The 26,908-nt window shown below is 36.1% G+C and overlaps 1 protein-coding gene across 3 annotated transcripts in view; it reads left to right on the top strand.

Annotated features, from left to right (window-relative positions):
• Positions 1 to 26,908, top strand: part of CADM2 (cell adhesion molecule 2) — a 611,269-nt gene that overhangs the window by 554,480 nt on the left and 29,881 nt on the right. For 2 of the 3 annotated variants that reach the window (XM_048941288.1, XM_048941279.1), the window contains one exon: positions 8,966 to 9,085. The exons of the other annotated variant lie outside the window; for it this stretch is intronic. In XM_048941288.1, coding sequence (XP_048797245.1) covers positions 8,966 to 9,085 — 120 coding nt within the window. The remainder of the gene's footprint in view (positions 1 to 8,965; positions 9,086 to 26,908) is intronic. 3 annotated transcript variants of the gene reach the window in all.

Here is a 26,908-nt window from a genome sequence, read left to right as displayed (position 1 = left end):
GGAATTTCTTCGAGAAGTGAAAGCAACAACCATAGTAAAATAGAGATCAGCAATCTATTTACTTCCATTTAGTCTCAACACTTGACTCCCTATGAGAGAAATTTTAGAGAATTTTCCTTGACCTCTTTTTTTCTTCCTAGTGCCATTCTGCCTGAGTTTTTTTTGTCTGCTTTTTTTTTTTGTTTGTTTTTTGTTTTGTTTTGTTTTCTGTTTTTACAGAAAGAGTCAGGTGTCATTTTGAGAAAACTGTCATCTTTGTTCAAGGCTGCTGGTGTCTGAATTTGTCTTATATATTAGCTTTTCTTTATAGATTTTCAAGGGCCAGATGTCGGTACTTTATTCCATTTAATTTTGAATACTTCTATTTCACAGCTTGGGGAAACAAGGAAATATGGCTTTCTATTTACCTTAAAAGAATAAAAATGTATTTTTACATTTTAACATTGCAGTGGCAATGAGCCTAGAACATCATACAAATTATGATAGAATGCCGTGCTACTGGGACAAATCAAAATGGTGGTTGGTGACTTTTGTGTTAACATTTCATCTTGAATGCAGTGAAATTGGCACTTCAGGTGTAAGGACAGTTGCAATTTTAAGAGGTTTTATTTTCTTTTCTCCTTTTGAATGAGTTTGTTTCAATAGCAAATTGCAGTGGGACTGAGGAGATCCATTCTGAACTCCCTAATCATGACCAGAGAACTGTGAGATATAAGATATTCTATTTAATAATTCTGTGTTCATTTCCCTAGCTGTGGAATGAGAATGATGCTAATTCCTTTTCCCTAACTTTTTTTCTGTTGCGTCTAAGTAAGGATCTTACAGAAATTCAAGGCAGAGTTCCATTCTTTAATGTATATATATTTGTTTATGAAGAGTTACAAACAAAATCAGGATGCATCTATATGCACTTTTGTAAGTACAGCTGCTGCTTTTGATTCTGCAGACTCAAACAGTTCTTTAAAACTGTTCTTTTTGTTTAGAATATGAATTACAAAACTCTTTTCTTTGGCCTACTCCTCGTTCTGCTGAGTTTACTTAAGTTCTTTCAGGTAAACTGCACAAACTTCACTACTGTGCTCAGTGCATTATTTGTAACTATTTCAATTAGAAAGATTTTATTCAAGATAGAATAGCTCCTTTAAATGAAATAATATGCTTATATTAACGTTACCATTATAAAATGTGAAAGGATTTTTTTCACAACTGGCAAAATGTAATTTGGGAAAGAGTAGTGCTTTCAGAGTGTACATTTGAAATAGTCTAAAATACTATATTTGTGTGACTCCAGAACATGGGAGATTAATTTTTCTGTGGAATACTTGTCTTGATATGTCCTCAGAGGTACATTTTATGCTAATAACCATTAATAAAGTAAAACTAGTAAAGTAGAGCACTTGAAAACAAATCTTCAGTATTGAAGAGTTCACCCACTTGAGAGTTTAGATTTTCCTTGTGTTAAGGTAATCTTCAATATCTACTCATCAGAACAAGTAGTTATCTTGTCAAATGTATCCTTTTATGTTCTCTGTATATCAGCTGGATTTAGCACAAGTAGGAATTGAGAAGTACCACATAACAAGCTATTTGCTTTCTCTGGTACAAAAGATATAATTCATATAAGCTGCCCCAGCAAAAGTGAACAGCAATAGCTAGATATATTGTGAGATACTACATTGTGTCACCTTTCATTCTTCTGCATCAGAAAGAGCAAGAACAATGAGCTCTTCAGGTGTCTAGAATGGTGGCAAACAATGACAGTGATGGACAATTAATTAAGAGTCCAGCATTGCAGACCTTCCTTTGCAAACTTCTTTATAAGGGAGCTGCAGCTAGAGAGTATCTTCTGATAGCAAATTCATCGGAGTGATATGGGAAGCAAAATGATCTCTACAGTAAGAAATAAGGGCTTCAAAAGAGCATCATTTATAAGTTATCAGTCACTAGCACAACACTGAAATATTCATGTTAGATGCTTTCTTGTGGTTCACTATTCCTGTGGTACCTATGTGCAACTGTGAGTGTAACATACTATATTTTGCTTTCCAGGTAACAAAGCCATGTTTGTGGCAACATCTGTGCTGTGCATAAAGATCATGTTTTGCTAACCAGATAAAATTTCTTTCTCTAAAAAATATATATATATATATATGAAATGCTACTCAGGGCTGTCCTGTGCCCCTCAGGAGGAGCAGTGGAGGAAAGCTGTTGTCTTGGCCAGGCTCTCCAGTTACCTGCCAATGGTGGCACTGGCTGCCTGTGCCTATCAGGATTGTCACAGAGACTTAATACTCCATAGCACTGCGTGTCTGTGAAACAATGGCTTTTGTTTACAGTTTGGGATGTTGGTAGAACTTTGGAATATGCCCCTCAAGCTTCGATTCAGGGGCAGCATGGGCAGGGACAAGAATCAGGGCAACAGCTTGTGAGGACACTGCATGTGGTAAGAGCAGACCTGAGCTGGACATCTGCACCTGGGGGCAGAGGGAAGTCATAGAGCTGACCTCTGCCCTCGGGCACAAGAACTTCTTGTCTCATCCCATGTTCTTCCTATTGTATTAAGGTACTTTCTTCCCATCGCTTCTTTCTTGTCACCTGCTTGAGAGTCCTGACTCCTTGTTTTCTGACAATTATGGCAAACAGGACAGTTAACTTTCACTTTGTAGTTCAATGTCAGCTTCCTACTAATCCTCATTTTCTCATGTTTATCATGCTTTTAGTTTTGTCCTAGACTCTTCTACTCTATACATGTGTCATAAAACGTGACATTTTGTAATATAAGGTCATATAAGGTAATATAAGACAAACTTTTAAGTAATTTTGGGTGACACCATGATGCCATTACTAAGTATTAACACTGAAGTGGATTTGGTTCTTTGCCTTCTATTCTTCTATTCCTAATTTTCTAAGGATAAAATTTAGGCAAATAGCATTTACTTACTTGACTCTTGAAAAGGAAGAAGTCATTATTTGCTTTTAAATACATTGTTGTCCTTCATTTGCTACTGAAATCTGTTGCTTTCAAAATAGGAAAAAAAACTACAGTTTCTATAAGAAGGCAGAGAACTCTCAATGAAACTCTGGTATCTTTTAGCACTTGATTTTCTTCCTCTGTCTTACTAGGCGACCAAAGTATGTTAAATCAAACCTTAATGAGCTCCTACATTTTCCAACACTTAATACGACCTACTGGGCCATTAAACACCTCAGAATAATGGTGCTATGTGAATTTACTTTCTGTTCTTCCAAAGCTGCTTGGCCATTTTAGCCCAGCTGTGTATCTTGCATTATGAACTCATCCACCACTAGCCTCTAATTGTTTTAGCTAGGGATCTAGATCTACATGAGGCTTTTATTAAAAGGTTTTGGATATTTTTAAATGACATCTGATTTGCTAGCAAAAATGTCAAGCACATAATTTTCATTTCAGAGTTTCATAAATCTGAATCAATTAGTAAAGAGAACCCCTTGACCTCATGTCTGCAAGGCTTCATGATCATTTAGTCTAAAGTGTTAAGGAGATATTGGCACATGATATTCAGGCTGAATTATCTCTTTGTTCGATCCCATTTTCTGGGAGCAACTCTAAATGCAGCTCCCTTTGAATTTAAAACCTTGCTAAATTATTTAGTACTACATACCACAGGCTGATTAAATTTTGTGCAGAGTAGTGAGGTTGTTTCCCAGGTAGGTCATCACTCAGTTCAGTTTAGCACTTAAAACTTCTTTCGCTCTTTGTAAAAATACAGCACAGGCCATCCATCATTATCAGTCTGGCCTTTAATTTTTATGTCAGACTTTGTCAAGCTTGAAACAAAAACCTTTACATTTTTATCAACTGCAGCCATTGTTGTCTGAATTGTGCTCAGTCATTTCAGCTTATTGTTTTTTTGTTGTTTTTCTTTCTTTTTTTATTCCCCCCAAACCAATCAGATATTCTCAATAGGTCAGATCTCTGTTTTGTGTAAGCCTACCAAACCAAACAGAACCATTTCTCATTTATTTAGAAATGGAGAGTAAAAGTGCTTAGAGCCAAATCTGCAGTGAGAGTAAAGTGTCCAGGCTCCTTGCACTTAAATGGGTGAATGTCTTCTGTTAGATTAACAAGAGAAAAGGAGAGGCAAGCACAAAATTATGACTGGGCATGTCTGGACAGTGTTGTGAGCTAGTCTTGTACAGCACTATTCTGACACTCATAAGCAGGTTGTATTTGTGCCTCTCCTAAAGAGCAGTCTCCTGAACAAGCCAAGTAGTACATTCTCCTCCTTTCTTTACTCTCCATTCACATTCAGCAGTCAGATTACCTGCTGTCTGCCTTCACCTTGCCACTGCTAGTGTGGCTTAAAGTCATGCTAACATACTGTAGCATTCCATGAAGAACTCCCTTAAAACATTTTCCATGCTTCTCTCTGCATCCACTGAACCATTTTTCATTGAAAATCCAGTTGCAGTCTCATGCATAACCTGTGGGAATATTCATGAAAAAGTATTGAGTATAGAGTCTCTTATTCTCTCCTGCATGATACCTAATCCTTTTTCTGTTTTCAGAAACTTTTATGGAAACACTTAGTTCTCAGTGAATTGTTTGTATTTCAGAGATAGCAAGGTGATGGAATACCATGTTTATTACTTTACTGAATTTTTGATAGAATATGTTACACTAAAAACGCCTCATAGTAGTGAGATTTCTAAACTAACAGTGGCAATTATTGTTTGATTTATATATCTAACATGGCTTTTCTGTCCTCTTTGATTCCCCACCTGCAAAATATGGCTATTTTCTGCTTCAAAGGAAGATGAGGATTAATACTTAAGTATTATGGATACAGCAATCTGGTGCATTGGTTTGAGTACAGCCACCTGAATTGAAAAGTTCCACTCTATGTGGTCCCATGGTCATAGCAATCCTCAGTATTTAGGGGCATGAAAGTCATAAACAAAAATTTGTTTTTGGCTGAACATTCTGTACAAGCAGATTCAGAAACTGCAAGGCCAGAAAATAGAATTAGATATCTCTGCAACACACATTTGCTGGACTGAAGTTTGCAAATCCATTGAGATACTTCTTGACAGAGAGCTCAAGGAGAGATCAAAGCTATATAGCCCTTTTAGTAGTATGTTTCTCAGTAACTGCTAAAAAACAAAGATGGGGGTAACGCAGGGATCTGCTTCACTGGAAGCATGGTAAGTGTGCCCCAAAGTGAAAATACTGCCAAAAAAAGTATAGAACTAGAAATAGCCAAATAGTAATACCTGTTTCTGCCATTTATATGAATATTTAAAATACTGATATTCATATTCCATAAACAGAAGCCTGTGCTCTGTTTGTGTTTCATATAAAACTTTTGTTTATATGTAACTCTTTTACAGTTTATATTTGCAGTCTATCTGATTCTTGGGGCTACCAAACTCACTTACTTCCCATGTATTGTGTAAACAAGGAGAAAATGAAGGCTGTTGCAGATTATTATTCTTTCTTTTGAGGCCTGTGTTCTGCATTCTCTCATGCAAGAAACAAACAAGCTGTCAACGGTTTATGGGCTGGTCCGGCCCAGTTCCGTGACCAGCAGGGCGGAGGGATCTGCGGATCCGCGCCTCTGGGAAAGGGGAAGCAGGGGACCCCAAAATACTTGAAAACAACAGCACTGATCTGAGGTGAAACAAATGATTTTACTAAATATAGTATTAGTAAAATACAATGAGAGAGAGAGAGAGAGAGAGTCTGTTTGAATTGTATAGACCTCACCACAATGCTGGGGTGAGAAGTGCAGTCCAGTTGAGTGACTGAAGTACAGACGGCGAAGCGCAGGCGGCGAAGCGCAGATAGCAAAGCGCAGACAGCGAAGAGCAGGCGAAGAAGAAGGATCAGGTGACCTTGCTTGGAGTTATATCCCCTTGCTGACCGCAAAGTCTCCTGGGGAAAAGTAGTTCTTCTCCGACGGACGAACATTCGGCAGATATCAAACCCCACCCCCAATGCATTACATGATGTTATGGTGTGGAATACTGATGACCAAAAATCATAAAACCATGACACAAGCAAAAAGCAAAAAAGAACAAAAACAAAAAACACATTTTCAAGGCAAAGACATTAGGGTTTTTTCAGGAACCCATAAATCTTCCTAGAAAAACTGAGAAAGATTCTTTCTGTCACAGAGACTCGGTAGGACTGTTAGGCCCAAATAAGGATATTACATGAATGTGGTACTCAAGTGCTATTTAGAATGCAAATTTTTATCTAGGCTTAGGCTGCCCCAAATAGATTTAAGGACAGAAAGTGACGCAAGAGTTCCAAAATCTGTTGATGGTAAGGCAGTTAGCTATTTTCTCACTTTATGCATACTTTCCCATGACACGCTCATTGTTAAAGGATAGATACCATTAAACTTAAATTTCTTTGGGCTAGTCTGGCTGATTTTGGTTCCTGTCTTGTTCTTTGGTTATTGAGAGCAAGTAGCTGTAATGCTACGAACAAAGCAAATCGGCTGCAGTTGTTTGCATAGTGAATTTCTCCTTTCTCTGGTAAGAGAGAAGAAAAGCCACTCCTATTCCTTGTTTTTATGTTTCCTTTGAGGAAATGTTTTTCTTTGAGGTTTCTGACAAGCTGCCACATTGATGCTTTGCATCAGAGTTAGTGACTTCAGTCAACATAAGTTTTTGTTGCTCTTGGAGTGGTCAGAAAAGATGAACCTACTATATCTGTGTTAAAATACTTGTAACTTCTAGTTACCAGTGTTAACCAGTCTCAGTTTCCTACATTGGCTTTCTTTTAATATAATAAATCTTGTTGGAAATATTTCAGTTAGAATAGAAACTGGAAAGCAGTCAGCTTCTAAATTCGACAGGGACTCATGTAATCTGGTGTGTGGCAAACTAGGTAGACAGTGTGTTTGTAGAAAAAAAAAAACTGTCATAAAACAATAATTTGTCAGTTGCAACTGACTTGCCATTGCAAAATATTAAGTAAGTAACATATTTAAGAAATATAATTATGGAAAATATGTCACGTTAATTAACTTCTATGTACGAGGCTGATTTGTAAAGCTTTTCTACTAAACAAGGATTTACTATCCTTACGAAGAAGGCATTTTTGTTGCTTTGTTTGATTTCATTTTTAACAGATACTTATCTAAGGAGTTTCTCTTTATGAAAAGAAGTTGCATAGATCAGTACATATGACGTATCTTTTGGAAAATGTTAATTTATTTCTAATGATTGTTCAACTCCATTCTGTTTAATTATCATGGTATTCACATTCCAGGTAGTGTGGCAGTTCTTCCTGATGATTAATGTGGCTACACTGTCTTTTTTGAAAAACCTGTTTTAATTTTTCTGGTTTCTAATATTTCAAACTGCAAAACAGATGTAAATATCAGTATACAGCAGACAAAAGACAGATCTCATGCCATTTTCTGAAGGTTTCCAGAAGGGAAATCCCACAGGTATAGGTTCTGGAGGGGATAATGCTGGTGTTCATCCAAACCAGAATAATACAGAGTAATAATACAGGTGACTCATAGATATTAACTGACAAGGAAACTTTTTAAGTGGCAAAGTAATCTGTCATCCATCATGAAAATAAGGCAAACATTATAATTTGAAGTCTTAAGGGAATAATTATGCTGTGCTGAACTCATGAACCCTGTCTCTGAAATGTCTTCTGTTGGGCCCAGTACTGTAAAGGGATGAGCTGCTTTAGCTTCCATTAATTTCAGTCAGAATTGATGGTACTCAGACACCAATTGCATTTCCTTCCACAGCAAGGAAAGATAGATCATGGGTCAGGCTTGTTCTCCTCTGCTGCATTGCATTGAATAGCACCCTTCAGAATTGGTTGTGTTTTCTTCCTGAAATCAGTGTGGAATGGCTTACTTACCATCAATTGATGAGAAACTAGTCCTTTCCTTTTAAAGCTGTGGTATAAATAATCTGAAAATTGTCAGATGCTTTTTACTTCCTCACAGAAGTGCTTTCCTGTATTTCTCTTCAGGGCTTTTGTTTGTTTGTTCTTTAAAACCTGCAATCACCTTATAAGCAAAGTGATACTGGTCTTGATTGCTTTTGGCAGTGTAATCAAAGTGTTTTCTATCTGTACATCTGGTTATGTTCTGCTCTGTACAGGAACATTTTGCAACAGTTTGCTGGTTCCTCTGCAATGAAGTGGCAGCTGCCTGTGCTTGGCATACCTGTATTTGATCAGAAGCTGAAGGGTTTTGCAGGATGCTGTCATCTGGGCCTTGCATCTTCTCTGACTTGTATATTTACTTTTTCAACAGTAATATAATTAGCTTTTCTGATTTTTCAGTTCTAAGCTATATATTGATGATAACATGTATGTATTAAGGATGATTGCAAGATGACTGCCTACTAATTAGGGTAAAGATTTTGAAATATACTCTGCTCTAGATCTTAGCAGACAACTGTGTCTTAAACAAGTGTGTGGGAAGAAGAAAAGCAATCCGGAAAAAGCAGCTTTTATAGTTAGTAGCATTTTCTCCCCTTTTTCCGTCCATTGAGTCTGTCTGAAAGTGGGTGTTTTAACATACAGCCATTTCTCGTTAACATGTGTGTGTTTATTTTAGCATGATGGTGTTGTTGTTTCATCTCCCACTCTGACACAGCATGTTTCATCTGTATATGGTTTCTACTGTATGAGACATTTAAAATGGCTCAGTGAAGAAATGGATTCTTGTCACTTAAACATTCACTCTCCAGATCTGTGGAAACATGGTTGTTTTAACAGTATTTTAAATCCTGTTTGCTAGCACACTGACTATAAAAAATTGAGAGTGATATAATGTCAAGAATTTAAAGGTACCACTGTTGTACGTGTAATAATTTGTGTTAATCATGTTTTAATTTAATCATTTTTTTACATACTTGTATTTACAAATTAAACCACTATTATGGTTCTCCTTTGTTTGCATGATATGATTTTATTTTATATTTTTTTTCCACTCACCAGATGTTTTCAACACTTTGCTTCCCACTACTGTCATCCCCTCCCTTACCACTGCAACAGTCACAACCACTGTAGCCTTAACAGCCAGCACAACCACATCGGCAAGAGCCATCAGCACCAGAGGTACAGTATGCTTCTTTGTTATGGCCTGAAAAGCACATTATAAACAGGAAATTATAGGTTTGGTTTTTAAAAAGAATATAAATTGCTAAAGAGAGACTTCAAAGATTTTAGTTCAAAATAAATTTAATAGAATTATCCATGTGGTGATGGCTCATGGTTAAGGAAAATTACTTGTGACCTTGAGTACTTAATTGCGTTAGCAGTATGTATGTGAACTTTGACAGGATGCTTAAATTATTTGTATACATTTGCATTTAATTTTTTTTTGAGGTTAGTAAATTAACTTGAATGTAAAATGCAAGCAAGCTATTTTTAAATAAACATGACCTTTTAAGACTGGTTATTTTGGGTGCTAATGTTTAAAACAAGATAAGTGTCTTTGCATTGGAATTACTGTTGATGCAATCCTGCTTGGCAACAAAGAGGCATCATATTTCATAATTTTTGTCACTCTTTTGGAATTAAAGGTGTTCCGAATGTAAGTTTTTGTTCTGTGTTGGTTTGTTTGTTTGTTTGTTTGTTTTTAAGTGATTCTAGTACTGCTTTGCTTAGTTATGAGTGAAAGCTTAATTTTATGGTTATATTCAGTGTTGAACAGGAACTGTTCAACAGTGAAGATGTAACTGCAAGGTTTCACAGGTTATCATCTTAGGGTTAAGGAACAGTTAATATATCTCTCACAGTATGTGAAATGGCAGACGGTTCCTGTGTGATCTGTAGATGACTTTCATTGTTCAAGGAGAGAAGAAATCATATTCAGTTTTTGCAATGCCATATTCACATGATGAGTTATAACCATCCCAAGGAGTTTAAGACAGTGTTATGAAATCTTTTCTTTCTGAAAGCATTGTTATGAGACAGTTACAGTGACCAACCTAACTTGCAGGAATAAGCTGAGCTAAATATAAGTCCAATGTATAAAGGTTGTGATGGTATCAGATTACCCAGTTCCTACCTCCATAGATTATTTGTATGTTAATATTGTGGCCTTCATGTGATAAACTGATGTCAAGCCTGAAATCACATTTTTAAGCTTTAATATTACTTAGAGTGTGAAAAAATATTGTAGTGAAAAGTAAAAAGCAAAAGAATTATATAATAGTCCTTTCTCACCAGAAAAATAGAAATAAAAAAACAGAGAGACCATGGGAAACAGCGAAGTGCTCCAAGGGCTAAGTAATAGTAAGAGGAATGGTTTTGGTGAAGGAACTGAGATGATCTGTCTTTAAAGAGAGTGTTTTGAGTCATGCAGCAGAAGCTTCCCAGCTTTCTGGGAGCTTGCATTCTTGAAGGACAAAGTGCTTGGTGTTCCATGTTGGTGTTTGCTGTCCTTGATTGTTTTGTTCTGTGATCATGTCATGTGATCATAAATAACCTGTATCTGTGACATGCTTGCACATTTAGTGTACCAACGTGATTCAGGTATTCTGTTCCGTTTTCAGTTAGAACCTCGTTTCCACTACTCTGAAGTGTCCATTTTCACCATATGCATGCCCTGCAATAAAAAGAATAGCTGGAAGACATTCTTCCAGGCTTCTGCTCTACTACATATTGTAAAGTGTACAATTTAGTGCTACAGTAACAAAGGGATACTATTTAAGAGTAAGTGAAAGAAGAAGGAAACCAGAAGAATGTGATCAATCACTAAAAAATCAGAAATTCTTTGAAATGGAATGCAGCAAAATGACTGGGAAGATGAGATTGTTTTGAACTCGAGGAACTGATAGATAAGATCTCTTGGTCAGACAATCTGAGGGACAAAGGGTTGGAAAGCTGTTTCTTGGAAAGCTTGTATTTGAAAGGAAGTTTGAAAGAGTTTTAAAAGAGTTATTTTCCAGATTCAATCAGGCAAATGAGTCCTCTGAATTAGTGGCAGAGACATTTGGTGGAGAAACTTTTTAAATGTAGAGGAGGCAGTGGCAGTGCAGATAACAAACTTCTAGATTTACCTTCATCAGACTTGATTTCTTTAAAAGTGCTCTATGCTAATGACAGAAGGAAATGGACAATATGCTCTCCTTAGGCCTTGTCACCCTCCCCGCTCTTGGACAGACAAACCTGCAACAAATGACTTGAGGGTCAAGTTTTCAGTTGTATCTTTTCCTGACTGAACAAAAAGTGCCATGTAATCATATTTTCCTGTGATGCTTCTGCTTCATATTCCAGTAAGAGTTCTGACTTGAAGGAGTTCATAAAGGCATGCAATTGGGAAGCTATTAATATACTTTTGACCTACAAAACTTTAAATATATATATATATATATATATATATATATATATATATATATATATATATATATAAAAACTTTGTTTCTAGGTAGGTTAGAAGTAGCATTTCTCTATACCTTAGTTTCTTATTTCTTGTTTGATCGTACTTTAAAGATACAGAAGTTTACTTTACATCATACAGTTACAACATACAGATTAATAAAGTCTTTAAAATGGATTTCTAACATCTGAGATATCTTTCAACTGGACTTCCAGTAGCTGATATAATATTCTTGTTGAGTAGATTTCATTACTAATATTCTAAAATTATTACTAGATACTTATGAATCACCTCAGGTAAATTTCACAGGACATTCCTGTGTTCTGCAAGACTATTACACAGTCCACCTTGAGGAATGTTACATCTAGTCACAAGAAATGCCATTAGAGAAATATACTGCAGGATATAAGGATCTCAGTGAACCTTTAAATCTATGGCATTTTACATTATGATGATTGTGCCTTCTCATTATCAAAAGCCTGAATTAATGGGAAAAAAAAAAATTTAAACCATCGTCAGTTATTTCTGGAACTGTGTGACCCATCCGTTTTTTAATTTGCATGGAGTTTAGTAAACAGCATGAGAAAAAGTTACTGATCCAGTTAGATAATAGTATGATAATTCATAAACATCTTCTTTAGTCAAACTTTTCATTTTCTCAGACAAATGTATGCTTGCTTTTATGTTCAGTCCTTCAGGAATTAATTATTCTTTTGCTGGTACATTACCTACTAACTCAAAAATCTAAACACAATTTGATGTCAGAGAAGAGTATTGTCTTCTATATGTTTGTCAGGGGTATCTCAAAGCCTAAAAACCATGCTGAGGAATGCACAACAAAATCAGAATAAAATGTATTAGTAGAAACAATTCAGGGGTCTAAAGAAGTGTTGTATAGGTAGTCTCCTTTTTATCGGACTTATGTAACATTAAAGCTCTGTGTGGATCCATGTTACTGTTCTGTTTTTATTAAAGGGAAGAGGCAAAGAAGACTGGGGTTTTTCACCTAGTTGTGGAAAGAGGGATCCCTTTCCTGTGGAAATCCTTTGCTAATCTAAAGTTAATCTAGATGATTCTACATCCCCCCATTGAAGTCCTATAGATGAAGAGAGAGTATAGTTAACAGTATAGAAGTCACCTCCACTCATAACAAGTCTTCATGCTTATGGGTTCACAGAAGATAAAAGCATAAAAGTTTGTGCTCTCTGTCCTTAGACACACAGATGTTCACAAAATCCTCTCATGGGCTTGGCATTATGGTAATCATTCACTCTTCCCCAAGATTTTTTTCATTTAAATCTCTTTCCTGGCAAGAAAAAAAAAATGTCAGAGGTTATGAAACTCAATAATTTTGACTTATTTTTGACAATCTCCACTGTCCCCTGCTACACACACTAATAGGTGTAAAAGGCACATTACAAGAGCATTCCAAACTCAAAAGATAGATCCACTCAGTTCTGTTCCATGTATCTGAGTGAGTCAGTCTCAACTGACTCATTTCTGTAATGACTGTGCCAGAATGTTCACAGCTTTATATAGCAGTCTCTAAAAACATCTCCAAAAACATTGCTCATAACAGAGAGATGAGGTTTCTCCCAGACAGCTGCTCTACAAAGTCAAAAAGTTGATTTAATAGTCAAGTTGTTCATAAAGTCAATTAACATTCATATATAAACTTAAAAATAAATAATTGTTAAATTACTGTTTTATTTTAATCTTTGCTTTTACCATTTTGGTAAGAAAACCTTCTTAAGGGATATATGGAGAATTAAATTGAGAAGAATAGTTAATGGTGGATTAATAAAAGATTTGAGAGTGCGGTTATTTTGATATACTGCAATAAATCGAAATTGTGAATGTTTCCATTTAACAGTGTAGATGACAACAATTGTAGCAAGAAAATTACCTTCTTTTTGTCCAATTTCTGTAGTCTTCATGAGAGAAAAGAAGGAAAAGGAGCCAATTAGTTGTTTCATTGTAGGTAGTTAAAATGCATTAATTACTTGGACAGTATTTATATTCTCCAGCTCTTTTCATATCAAAAGAATTTTAAGCATTGCCAGTTTTTTCTTGTGACAATTTTTCTTTCACATAATGTGATTAAGATACATAGGTCACTCCGAAAGTAGTCGTGTAGTAGTAGTAGTGACCTGTGACCTCTGTATATTTCCATGGAAACAGAAGCATTACTAAGAGCACAATAACGCTATTGGATGGAGTGAATTTTCAACTACAGACCACTATTTCTCAACATAGTCACCACCATAAGCAGACTTGTGAAGATGAGCTGACTGAGATGCTCTTCATTTCATGGTGTGACAGCTGTGCATGGACTTCTGAAAAGTGGGTTATATTTCACATCTCTGTTGCCACTGCTGAAATGTACCACCCACCCCTCATTGTGCTCACTCCTCACTGGTCTCCATAAACATTCAGCAAGTGTCGATGAATGTCAGTGGGTGCACTCCTTCCATATGGAAGAATTCAGTGAAACACCTTTGCTTCATACACACTTCCACATTAGAAGCCTCTTTGTCAGAGTGTTGCTCTGGTGCCATCTATTGCACGGCAATAAAATGTAGCTGAATATTGGTCAAAGGGTTCAACCTCTACTGTCATTCCATCAATATCTGCCTCTGATGTCCTGGGCTAACATTATTAAATAGGAGGCATTACTTTTGGAGCAGCCCTGATAGCTTGGTGTTTTGCAATATGGATTGAGATAGAAACAGCAAAGCAAGAAAAAGATACAGAAGGGACCGAAGATATGTGGCAGATAAGGAAGACAAGAATAGTTATATCTTAGGTATAGGTGTTTACATTTACTTGCATTCAACTCTGATAGTAAATAAAACCAAAGTCTAATGTTAAAAGCAGTTTTGTATGACAGCATGCTAAAAGCTTGTTGCTTTATACTTTATAGCTGTAGGAGCATCATAAAAACTAATATGTGCTTGTTTGTACTCAAGCCAGATAACAAAATTACAACTTTCCAGGTTTTTATTTCTTCTTTTTTATTTTCCTTTCTCTTATAATAATCTCTTACTGATTTATGCAACTTCTGGATTCCCCAGTAGACCAAACAATGTGACATTGAAAGCAAGACTCTAGATAGTTTAGACTATCTTTCTCCCCATCAGACATTCCAGCCTTTACCTCTCCTTTTGCAAGAGCTGCTATATCTTGATATTATAATGACTTCTTTCATTGGATCAATTTTTCATTCTGCTTGGTACCCCAGTGTTTAGAATGTCTTTATTTAGACCATGATGAAAGCCCAAACTTATTTTATAAACCTCTTTACTTAAGTCTTGAGACATTCAGAGCTATCTCTGATCAGAACTAGTATTTCTTACCCCAAAGAAACATCAACAGGCTACAGATCAGTAGCTGGGAAACCTTCCCTAACAAGTATCTCCAACCAAATGATGGAGGGACCATAAATAGAAAGTGCCTCTCCATTCTTTGGTATTTCTATGGTCAAAGTGGAGTAGACTGGGGAGAAATTATGCCTAGTCTCTCAAGGTCCACTACTAGCCAGCAAGTGTGGACGGGAGATGCAGTGGAATAACACTGTTTACCTTCTTTTCCTTTTCCTTTTCCTTTTCCTTTTCCTTTTCCTTTTCCTTTTCCTTTTCCTTTTCCTTTTCCTTTTCCTTTTCCTTTTCCTTTTCCTTTTCCTTTTCCTACTGAGTGTTCTGATACTGGAAGGAAAACTCCACAGCTGTGTTTGTGTACAGCCTCAACTCATCAGCAAACATTTGGCTCTTTGGCTGAATTCTAGGCTTCTGTGCAACAGGGAGGAGAAATCCTGGAGAATCCCAAAGCAATGTACCAAGAGAGCAAGAGGACAAAATCTGAAATAAGTTGATTTATGATTTTGGTAGTTTCACACTGATGGCTAGCTAAACTCCAGCACACTTCTCTCTCATTAAGAGCAAATGGAGAAAATATGCTGAAAGAAAGGCTCATGGGTTGAGATAAAGACAAGGAGATCTCTTACCACTTGCTGTTGTGAGCAATTTAGACTTAGCATACAGAGATCAATTTAATTTATTGTCTGTTTCTAGTAACAGGCTTGAGCACTGAGAACTAAAAGCAAACAAAAAACACCTTTCCCCATCCACCCTTTTCTACCTCTTCTCCCTACCTGGTGCAGAGGAATAGGGAGAAAGGACTGTGATTAATCCATATAAAGTTTCATTTCTGTTGCTCCTTCATGGTCATTCTCTGTAGTAATATGTGGATTCCTTCCTTCCTGAACTGATCCCATGTGAGTTTCCCACAAGGTGCAGTTCTTCAAGCACTGCTCCAGCATGGCTCCATACAACAGGGGCCATCCTTCAGGAGCAGACTGCTCCAGCACAAGTCCCCACAGGTGGCAGCTCCCCCAGTCCTCCTACACCACCCTGGACATGGTGTACATAAACTTCATGGATACATGCTCACATGTGTGATAGTCTTCGACCAAACACATGAGAGCTTCAAGCCAGAGGCTGTATCTTATTCTTTAGAAAAAGACTAGAAATTTTGTATGCTGTTGCATCTGAAGAAGATAAATACTTTTTTGAGGCTTACAGCAGATAGAAAAATGGGCAGTAAGTAGCCTTAGACTGCAGCTGTGAATGGTAGTACCATTTTGTGCAGTTTGAATTTAAATGTGAACCCCTACTATTACTTCATGCTAAAAACTGGAAATATTCTGATGATTATATTGTGAGCAGACCAAAATCAAAACAAAATGTTTCTGTGTGGAAGTCCCATTTCTCAAACAATGTTAAAATAGGCTTTATAGTTGTGATATCTAAGTGTAATCCTCTGGTCAGTGCACACTGCACTAAACGAGCCTAGCCACAAACAAAAATTCTGCCAACATGAATCCACATGATGCTAGTTTCCTTGTTTGCCATGAAATATATAGGTTTTTCAATTTTTATCATAGATAAACTAAAGCAAAAGCATCTGGAATTTAGAAAGTTGCAATTTTCTCTGCTTAACAGTTAGCATGATAAAGATAAAGATTGATGTCATTGTTATTTGGTCATATTATTCCCGAAGTGAGACTGTTGCATTCTACCACAAATAGAGAGATTTCATACTGTTGACAGTTTGCCATGTAAATGAACGTTATAAACATGAGACATAAATTACAAAATGGGCACAGTGGAGATGTGAGAGAAAGGAAATATCATAATATTTTATATTAGGAACCTGTTCTTTGTGTCTGGAACAAATATTTCTAGTGCTAACAAATCCATCCAGCTGTCAGCTTGTAGTAATGAAGTATGCAACATAAAAAGTACATCATGATTTCCAGCCTTGATGGATTATCACTTAGACCAAAATGCAACAGTACAGATAAGTATCACAATTGGTTGATGGTCTGATAAAGATTCCATTATATAGCTGAGCTCCTAAGAGTCTTCAGCAATGCATCAGAAATTCAAACATTCCCAACCTGAGCTCTGATCATGCTGCTTTTTTTTCCCTACTGCATATGAATTATGCAATCTGACAATCTCTATTGTAAGCTAACAGTTCCAGAGATTTTCCAAATTAAGAGTCTCTTCTGTTGGGAGGATGCTTGCTTTCTGCAAAGATAATCCTTGGCTCAGAATTCATCCCGAGCTTTCACCTTAGGTGCTACCAACTGCAGGGTGTTGGCACTCCTGCCCAGCCTCCATGTGTAGCAAGGAGACACAGGCCTCTCAAAAAGCTGCCTGTAAAAGACTGAAGGCATCAGTACCAGACCTCAGCATAAAGCATTACATCGAAGACCATATGTACTGAGGAGTGCAGCCTTATTGGCTATTTTCATTTGAGCTCTAAATGAGAATTGATCTCAGTCATAAAATTTCCTACATTTTATGAACATGTAGTTATTTTCTGCAGTCAGATGTAAATGAGGCACAAAAGCTACATTATTCATACAAACATCATACTCCAGCAATGCTTGTAAGTTTCCATGCTCCAGTAACCTTGTTACTTCCAAAATAGTTTAATTGTAGATATTTTTGCATCATACCTGCCACTTTAAGAGCCAGAATTCCATTGATTACAAGAGAATTTTGGCATCAAGTATTTACAGCTCTACAAACAGTTCGGCTTGCAAATTGATTAATTGAGTTTATCCAGCCTAGTTGACAGGTGGTTGTGAGGTTTGGAGCAAATCAGTGAATAATTTCTTCAACAGGAGCCTTTCTTGTTCGTAGCACCTATCCTGGTTTCAGCTGTGACTGAACTGATTTTTTTAAGTCACTGGTATGATGCTATGCTTTGGCTATAAGAGATAAACTATTTTAATAACATACTGATGTTTTAGTTGTTGCTGAACAGTGCTGTGCAAAGCCAAGAACATTTTAGTTTCTCAGCTTCTCTGTCCTGACAGCAAGGGGGCTAGTGGGGTGGGCATAAAGAGTTGGTGGGGGAACAGTTGTGCTAAACTGGCCAAAAGGATATTCCATACTGTGTGACTTGAAAATGGCAAACAGTGGCTGAGCAGCCACTGCTCAGAAACTGTCTGGTGGGTAGTGTGCTTTGTGCATCACTTAATTTGTATATATATGTACTATTATTATAACTATTATCCTTTTCTTTTTCCTCTTTATTTTTTTTATCTCAACCCACATGTTCTACTTTGTTTTATTCCTTATTCTCTCCCCATCCCCTGGGAGGGGGATGAGCAAGCAAATGACTGTGTGGTGCTTAGCTACCTGATACATTAAACCACAACAGTACCTTACATACACGGAATCTCATTAATATTCAGTGAGACTGTATGCACCTTAATAAGTTATTCATAGATTAAGATCTGTGATCTGCTAAGTCCAGAGGGAGCCACTAGGTCAGCCAACCTAAAACCTTGCACAGTTTCCACTCATATATGTTTATAATGGGGATCAGAAACATTTATTTTGTTAAAGAATGTTCATCAGAACATATCTAGACTTAATTTAAAACCTAAAAAAAAATGGAATCCACATTTTCCCTTGATGTTTCCCTTCAGTATTTAGCTATCCTCATTGTTACAAAATGGATTTTTGTTTCTCACTTAAATTTCTCTGATGTTAACAGCCATGCATTGGTTCTTGTTAAATCTTTCTTCAGGAAAAAAAAAAAAAGAAAAAAAAAAAGAGACTTGTCAGAAGTGAATGTTTATTGTAAAGAAAACTCGGCAAATGTACTTCAAATTTCATTCAAAAGGATTGACTCTGATCTTTACAAGCTTATTAAGACTTCTGGTTAATTTGCTTTGCTGTAAAGGCATCTACATAGTGTAGTGTACTTTCAGTGATGATTTTTAAGGGAAATGTAGTACATTCATTTTAGCAGGGAGAAAGATTAGGCAAATAGTTTATTTTGAATATGTTTTGTTATTGCTGAACAAAATGTCAAAACACAAGTCTAACATAATTTCAGATTTATTTTTTCTCAAGGAGATTTCCATGGTGTGTAATGATAATGACAGCAGACATGGAGGTCTTTTTTCTGAAGTTGCTGAGTAAGGCAGATTTTGGTGAGTTCTGTGCCATGAGGATACCTGATGAAAAGCTTAATGGGTAAAAGCAGAATTATACAACTGGGCATCATTGCAGTTAACAGGAAGGGCAACTAAAGCAACTGTTCCAGGGTCATGTGGGATGTTAAAAAAGACTGAAACAGTGCTGACAAGGTGTAAAAATGAAGAAAGGAAAGGAAAAGAGAGAAAAATGTTTCTAGTTTCAGATTTATTGCCAACACCTTTAATAAAAAATGCATATCTTTTTCACTAACCAGTGAACTAAAGTCATCAACTGTGCCTTTGAAGCTGAAAAGATTACTCTCTGCCCTTGCTTTCTCTGACACACCACTTGAAACACAGTTAATAACTTCCAGTGTGAGCTTCACAAAATACAGAATTGATACTAATTATATTAAGTTTGTTGGATGAAAAATGACCTTGGTAAGACTGGAAGCTACAGCATTCCCCAGAACAATAAAATAAAAGTGAAATCCACACAAAGTGACTTTGGAGATGATTTAATCTGACCTATTAATTTTTGCCTATAAAGTTATGTCAGAATGTGTTCCTCTGTTTTCTTAAATCTAAAAATGAATTTATGTGCCCATAATAAATGTTACGTTTACCTGATTTCTAAATTATCAGCATAAAAGCATATACAAAGTGAGATTATTCAGACAGTGAAGATAAAAAAGGGAATCCTAAAGATAATACTTCAACACTTTTCAGAGCATCAAAGTCAAATGTCTAACCACACTCCTTTTTGAGTCATTAGAGATTTTGGATATTAGTTATGTGTCACCTTTGGAAACCACATCATGGTCAAAACTGAGTACAATAGCCATCATTGAGGCTGAATTGTGTGTATAATGTCTACAAGCACATCCAGTATCAAAATGGCTGAGAAGCAGCACATCAGAGAAATGTTTTCAGGGCAGAATGCTAAGTGTATTGCATATTTTCAGGCACCTTGTGAAAAAAATGAAGGGCAAGGCTTACTGCGAGGCTGACAGAGCTAGTAGTGGTGCATGAGCTTTACCTATACTGTGCTTCAGACAACAGATTTAGAATATATTTCCTCGTTACAACTGAGAGAGAAAGAGAAATTAGAAGTATGTTGAGTATATTGCTATAGTACTACTGTAGCAAATTATAGCAAAAAAAATCTAAAGATTTTTAAGACAAAAATCTTTAGAGGCTGGCATTTTACTGCAGTGCATCTGTCACACTGGCTGCAGAAAAGCAGAGTCAACAAAATTAAAACAAAAAAAGGTGGGTTTTTTTCTTTTTTTTTTTAATGGAAAACTGATGATTTAAAAGATTATCTTAAAACACTTATTTAGGGAAGAAGCAGAGAAGCAGAAGGGAAGTCTGTTTTGAAGTATAGAGTATCATAAATTACAGCTTATTCCATTTCACAGTTCATTTTTTTTCCTTATAAAATTAAGAAAGAGAATTACAAATTCATCTACTCTGATAAATACAAGGCAGAAAATCTCATTCAATAACACTTGACTCACTGTTTGGCTGAGTATAAAAGACTGAATGGGAAAGCACAAATGGAAGTGACTGAAAAAATGAAATTCAGAACCAACATGAGGAAGTAGTTTTTGCTCAAAGAGAAATACAATTTTTCAATAGCATACTGAGCCAAGTTTGGAATTGGAGGCACTGGGGTCATTAAAGAAGAAGGGAGATACTATTCTGGAGGAACTATGTTAACCAAGATGACTTGCAATGGGTTGAATGGCCTTTTCCTTTTCCCTAAATTTATTCTCTTTTTGAAAAACTTTGATTACAAGTCATCCTGCTGTGATTTAGATAGTATGAATTTGAAAAGAATGTATCAAATCCTTTCAATCAAGATGCTTGGATTTCTTTCCAGACTGAATTCTTGCAAGCCTGTAATAGAAAACCATCAGTCAAGGAAAAAAAAACTATCAGGAGTGGCAATTTACGTTAATGTACAATTTCCTTTTCCAGCATAAAGGCTAAGAGGCAAGGAACCAGGGCAACAAAGGCCAGGATATAAATCTTTGTGGGAATATGTTATGATAGGACAGAAGAAGAAAAAAAGAAAAGAAAAAGGAAACATCCTCATGATTGGCAATTTAAGGAAGCCATTCTATTTATTGTGCGTACTTCTTTTCTTATGGCTAACAAGTCTCTACAGTATACACAAAAGGTCATGAACTGCTTTCAGCATCCTACAAAGAGACTACATTAATTTTAATAGATTCCAAGTGCACTATCAGTCTTTAACTTGACTTCTGACTACGACCCTGAATATTACTTGACAGCAGCCAGTTTTTACAACTGTATTAATTTGTTAGAGAAAGTAATTGTAGAAGATTCCAATGGAAAGACTTCACTTTTTTCTTTTTCTTTTTCTTTCTTTTTCTTTTTCTTTCTTTTCCTTTTTCTTTTTATAATTTTATTTGGGTGTAGTTTTCAGTAGAGACTGAAAAGAAATATTTCTAATGTTTATGTTTGAGTTTTACTCAATTACTTGCCCAGTGTAGGAACTGCCTGTGTTCCTGGGCAGAATTGCATTCTTTGTAATATTTGGCATAATTTTGATTCTTTGATTCTTTGGCATAATTCCTGCCATTAATCCTAATCTTGTTTATCCACTACAGTACAATTTTGGTAGCGTCCATGCTGAGATGCTTTTGTACATGGAACCAAAGTGTCAGATTTTCTTCTATTCTTTTAGAACACTTGCGTGCTTTACAAAGCAATGTGTCACTTGAGCTTCTAAATGTTCTAATGTTCTTCTAATTCCAGAGTCCTATCCTTCCAGTTAATCTCTGAAGCATCAGTTTCCAATATTTCCAGACTTAGTAATGCTAGGAAGAAATTAGTCTTTAATTTCAATCAGTTTGGCTCTCTGCACTGCATGACCTTGTGCCAAGTAATTTGTAAGGGGATTGCCAATCCCTGTGTGACTTTTTTATTATTCTTATCATATTATAGTATGACTGTGGGAAAATGTTCTAATTGTTTTTTGTGTGATTGAAATGTACACTTTTTTCTGCTATGTACTACATTTGAATAGTGTCTGCTAGTTCCAACCAAATTATTTATGTGGCAAAATTTTTTTCAAATAGTTGTTATTGCACTCGGGGAATTTAGTTTGTATTTTCAATGCAGGAAGTTCTTCTCTATGTTTATTATGAAATGTGAGTGAAATGTAAGGTTATCACATAATTCTGAATCCTTATCAACCAATAAAACAATCAGGAAAATATTTCATACTCAAAAGAAATTTACTAAAGAATTTGATTGCTTTCAGCACTCTAGTAAAATGTAGAAGTTATATGCAGTGCAAAGCATCTTGCTTTTGGGAAAATTTTCAGTGTAATGGAGAAATTAAGAACATCATGAAAATTCTAAGTATAAAGCCTTTTATAGAAAATACCACTTCTGCATGCTAACAGAAAAAAAATATATATATATATTTTGTAATACAGGAAACGCATGGGTCAATGTAAAAGTCATTTTCAAGTTTGTCTTGTGATAAAAAGAAAAAAAAAGATGAAAGCCATCTGTTCTGAAGGCAGAACATGATAAGTAGATTCTCAAGCTTTGGATGTTACTCCTGCTCAAATACTTTAATGATTTTTTATGTATTTATTTTTATTGTTTAAAATATATTTGAGTTAAAATATATTAAACCTGTTTGTCTGTGTCTCAGTTTCTAGTCTACCTGAACAACTTGTAAAACCCTAACATATTAAACCATTTTGTGAAATATTCTCTGAATTTATGGTGGATACATGGCAGCATTTGAGCTTAATGCTATATTCAAGCACAAGCCTAAATCAACCCTTTTCAGCTCAGTGCATGAATTAGTATGAGCTTTAAACATCATTATCCCCATACCTGAAGGTGTTCAAGGCCACGTTAGATGGGACTGGGGAACCTGATCTAATGCCTGATTTAGTGGTTGAAGTCCACAATACGGGGTTGAAACTTGATGATCTTTAAGGTCCCTTCCAAACTATCCATTCCTTCCTAGCCATTCTATCATTCTAGGATTCTTTGATTCTATGATATAACATTGCATTTATTTCCTTGGGGATCATCTGATTAGGGCTGTGCAGTATTGTACATATCTTAAACCCTTCATCTGGCTGCAGAATGGTGCTGCTAATCCTCGCTTTCACAGACTTCAGTGGAGAAATGAAGGAAAACTCTGAGTGTTTAAATCCCCGATGTCTAGAACTGAACATGTCTGTCTGTGGTCAAACAGATGGATGAGGAAGGCAACAGGACAAACAAAGCTGGAGAACTGAGAAGAAATAAGTGGCTTGATATTTGTGAAAATTTTCTGTGTATAACCTTCTGTGTATATACCTTTCCAAACTGAATATTGATTATTTACAGATGTCAATTCAGCCATACCTTTATCTACCAGACTCTGAGTATTTATCATACATTTATTACTGTTGCTTTTATTGTTGAATACCTGATTTTAGAAAGGAAGTAATTTACTTGGGAAAGTATTTTAGATATGCCTAGAACTGAATTGCGCTTTTTGTTGAAAATCATAGAATTGGCATTAACTCATCCTTAAGATTTATATCATAGTAGACACAGCAGATTGTTGTTGATATTTAAATACCTGCTGTTCAACTAGAACTCACAGAAAAAGATCAACGTTTTATGTTTAATATCATCTGTGAAAATCTAGGTTAATTTCAGCTCCAAATAAGTTTTAAGTTAATATGATATTAAAAACCAAACAAACAAAAAAAATACAAAAACAACAACAAAAACAATAAAACCCCCCACAAATATTTAAGTGTTAAAATCACAGGTTTCCCATCTGTTGCTAGATTTGTTATTTGTATATAAATCTTATATATATGCATATATATGGTTATTTAATGCTTTCATGCTTCCAACCAAGCTATGAATTCTCTTTCTAGGGGCTATAGTCTGATCATTTATACTGTTCAAATGACAACTGTTAAAAAAGGTGAAGTTGTTTTATTCAAATTGCAATATTAACAGAATGCTAACTCTTAGCTTTCTAGTAAAGGGAGAAATACAAACAGCAGTCAGATGTCCTCATAGTTAATCACTGTCAGTTCAAAGCATTACAAAAATTAGCCTTATTAAGTCTGAAGATGAACCAAAACTTCAGATCTTGGTCAAAAGTAATGCAAATTATTTACTTTTGTAGCAAACCTAGTAAATCACTTGGAATCAGAGATAATTATCAGGAGAACTAATGTTCCTTCTTTTCTGTCAAAAGCTCCAGTTCTTTATTTAATTTTTAATTATTTGACCATTTTCAATAAAATGATTATTTCATCATTTTTTAAGAGATCAGTTTTATCCTCTGGTATTATACGAGCATTAAGTGCTGTCTTTGGATTGTCTATATCTTACTGAAATGTGTGCATTTAGGCTTGGATGAGTGTAAAAATACAGGGCAAATACAGAAATAAGAATATGTAGCGCCAGAAAAAAAGAAAAAAAAGAAAAAAAAAAGTCTTTTTTTAGACTAACAGTTGCCATAAAGTGCCATATTGACCACCAGCTATTTCAGGAAAGTGAACTCATCCTGTTTGTATTCTGCAGCTAGCTTTTCAGCAATCAGAAACAAAAGAATATATCAGCAGCAGAGCAGTGCTGCATTGGAAGCATTACTTACATACTTAGTAGGTGAAAAGCATTGGAAAGAATGGGGCCTGCAGAAGTAGCAGTGTGTTATTCAGTCTAAACTTTGTAGATGGCACACTTTTTCAGGCCTATTCTGAAATCTTGAAAGTTTTCATCAATTTTATATGGCATTAAATGCATATTGCAATCTCATTTTAATGAAATCAGTTTATAACTAAATCATCAGAGAGTGTGTCATAAGCATACGTGTCTTCCTGTGAGCTGCCATTTGTGTCTTCTGAACAAACGTCATTACTCTGGCTACAGATGCCAGCCCAATCCTGCAAAGGCTTGCACACATACTTAGTGCACTTTATGAACAATTCTGCTGAAATCAGTGAAGCTGTTTGAAGTCTTTGGGAGATCAGGACCTTGTTTTACATTAGGGATAAGTTCCATTCTTTCAACTATATTTAAGAAAGTTTACTTGGCCAATTATGGAGCAGGCACTGCAAAATGTTCATCACTGAACATTCAATTCACTTGATATTTATTTATTTTTTTAACTCATTCCTTACATACTGAAGCAAGAAGAACAAAAAATATGCTTTTTGGTATGTTTGCTTGTTTTTCTTAGCACTCAGTCTGTGCTATTACAGATAAATAATTTTCATGATAAGTTTACAGCATTTATATTGTTATGCACTTATCAAGCAGTTACTCTGTTTGCTTATTTTATGTAACACTTCACAACTTTGATAAGGTGTGAATTTTAAGATAAGACCCAATTTCTGTCTGAAGTGTCCGTAAAACCCACTTGAAAGTAAGAAAACGTAACAGGACTTCAAGTTTGTGCTTGTTTTTAGAATATATATCTGAATGCCTGCAGTAATTCTGTAGATAATGTTAAATATTCCTGATACTAGGCAGTGGTAGTATAACTTCATTTTTATGTTAGAAATTTAAAATAATTTAGACATATGAACTTATATGCTGAACAGTCCCCATTCCCATTTCATAGATCATTTATGTAGCAAAAGTACATCACAAAAATACGTGATTACCTGTCAATTCACATAGCCTTTGAAATCACTATTCCATACTGATAGTTTTATCATTTTCAATACAAAAGTATTTATAGGAATCTACCAGACATTATCCATATTTTTTCTTTCACATATAGAGGGGAAAATCGCTTCTATCACTCTAGCACAGTAGTGCTTTTTTTTTTTTTTTTTTTTTTTTTTTACAAGCAACTTGCAAAACAGCTTGAGAAACAGCTTGAGAAATTTTAGGAGTGTGAATAGCACAATCTTCAATTTATTACATTAAGTGGTTCTGATTGTCCCACTCTACACTGCACTGGTGTGGCCTCACCTTGCGTATTGTGTGCATTTTTGGGTAACATTGTACAAAAATGAGATGGAACAATTACAGAGCATCCAAAGGAGGGCTACAGAGGTGGGGGGGGGGGGGGGCGGGTCTGGAGGGCAAGGTGTATTAGGAGCAGCTGAGGTCCCCTGGTTGGTTCAGCCCAGAGCAGAGGAGCTGAAGGGAGGCCTCATGATTGCTGCAGCTCCTCACAGGGAGCAGAGGAGCAGCGCTGAGCTCTGCTCTGTGTGACAGAGACAGGGCCCGAGGGAACGGCATGGAGCTGTGTCAGGGGAGGGCAAATGGGGGTTAGTGACAGGCTCTGCACCAGAGGGTGGTGGGCATGGAACGAGCTGCCCAGAGCAGTGGGCATGGCCTCAAGTGCCAGAGTTCAGGAAGCACTTGGACACCACTTTCAGACATAGAGTTTGGATTTTGGGTGGTCCTGCGTGGCACTGGGAGTCAGCAATCTTTGTGGGAACCTTCATCTTGGGATATTTTATGATTCCATAATTCTTCAGTGATTCTACTGGAGTACCATAGTCTGGAGTCATAGCCATAGTACCACAGCACTGGAGTCATAGCTCCCTCCAGTGCTGTTGATGTTGTCATTCAACATGTGCTCTTTGCTGTGCACTGTCTTTCACTTTTCCTAGGAGAGAAAGGATGATTGCTAAGAGGGAGAAGGAGGAAAGACAGGATGAGGCTGTGCAGGCAGAGATTCTCCACCAGAAGGCTGACTGTTATCAGCATGGGACTTCAAGTAATTTAGAGATTTTGCGTAGTCATAATGTGCAGTTGCAGAAATATCTAATGACAATAATGCAGTAAATAAATGCAAGCACTTCTTGTTCTAGAAAATCAACTCAACTGTACAAACCTGTAAAGCGAATGTAAGGGCCAAGTTAATTGGTGATGGTACTCCTTAAGGAGGTGTTGGAGGCATTGTAGCCAGTACTTTGAAAACACATCAAGATTCAGTGACCACACCACAAGGCAAGTAGAATGTGGGCACACGAGGAGCAGAAAGACAAACAGCAGTCATTGCTGATGTTGCATCAAATCTTAA

This window comes from Lagopus muta, chromosome 1, assembly GCF_023343835.1.
Source record: "Lagopus muta isolate bLagMut1 chromosome 1, bLagMut1 primary, whole genome shotgun sequence".
Classification (NCBI taxonomy): domain Eukaryota; kingdom Metazoa; phylum Chordata; class Aves; order Galliformes; family Phasianidae; genus Lagopus; species Lagopus muta.
Note: the sequence above shows the minus strand (reverse complement) of the source record. Positions and strands in the feature narration are given on the sequence as shown.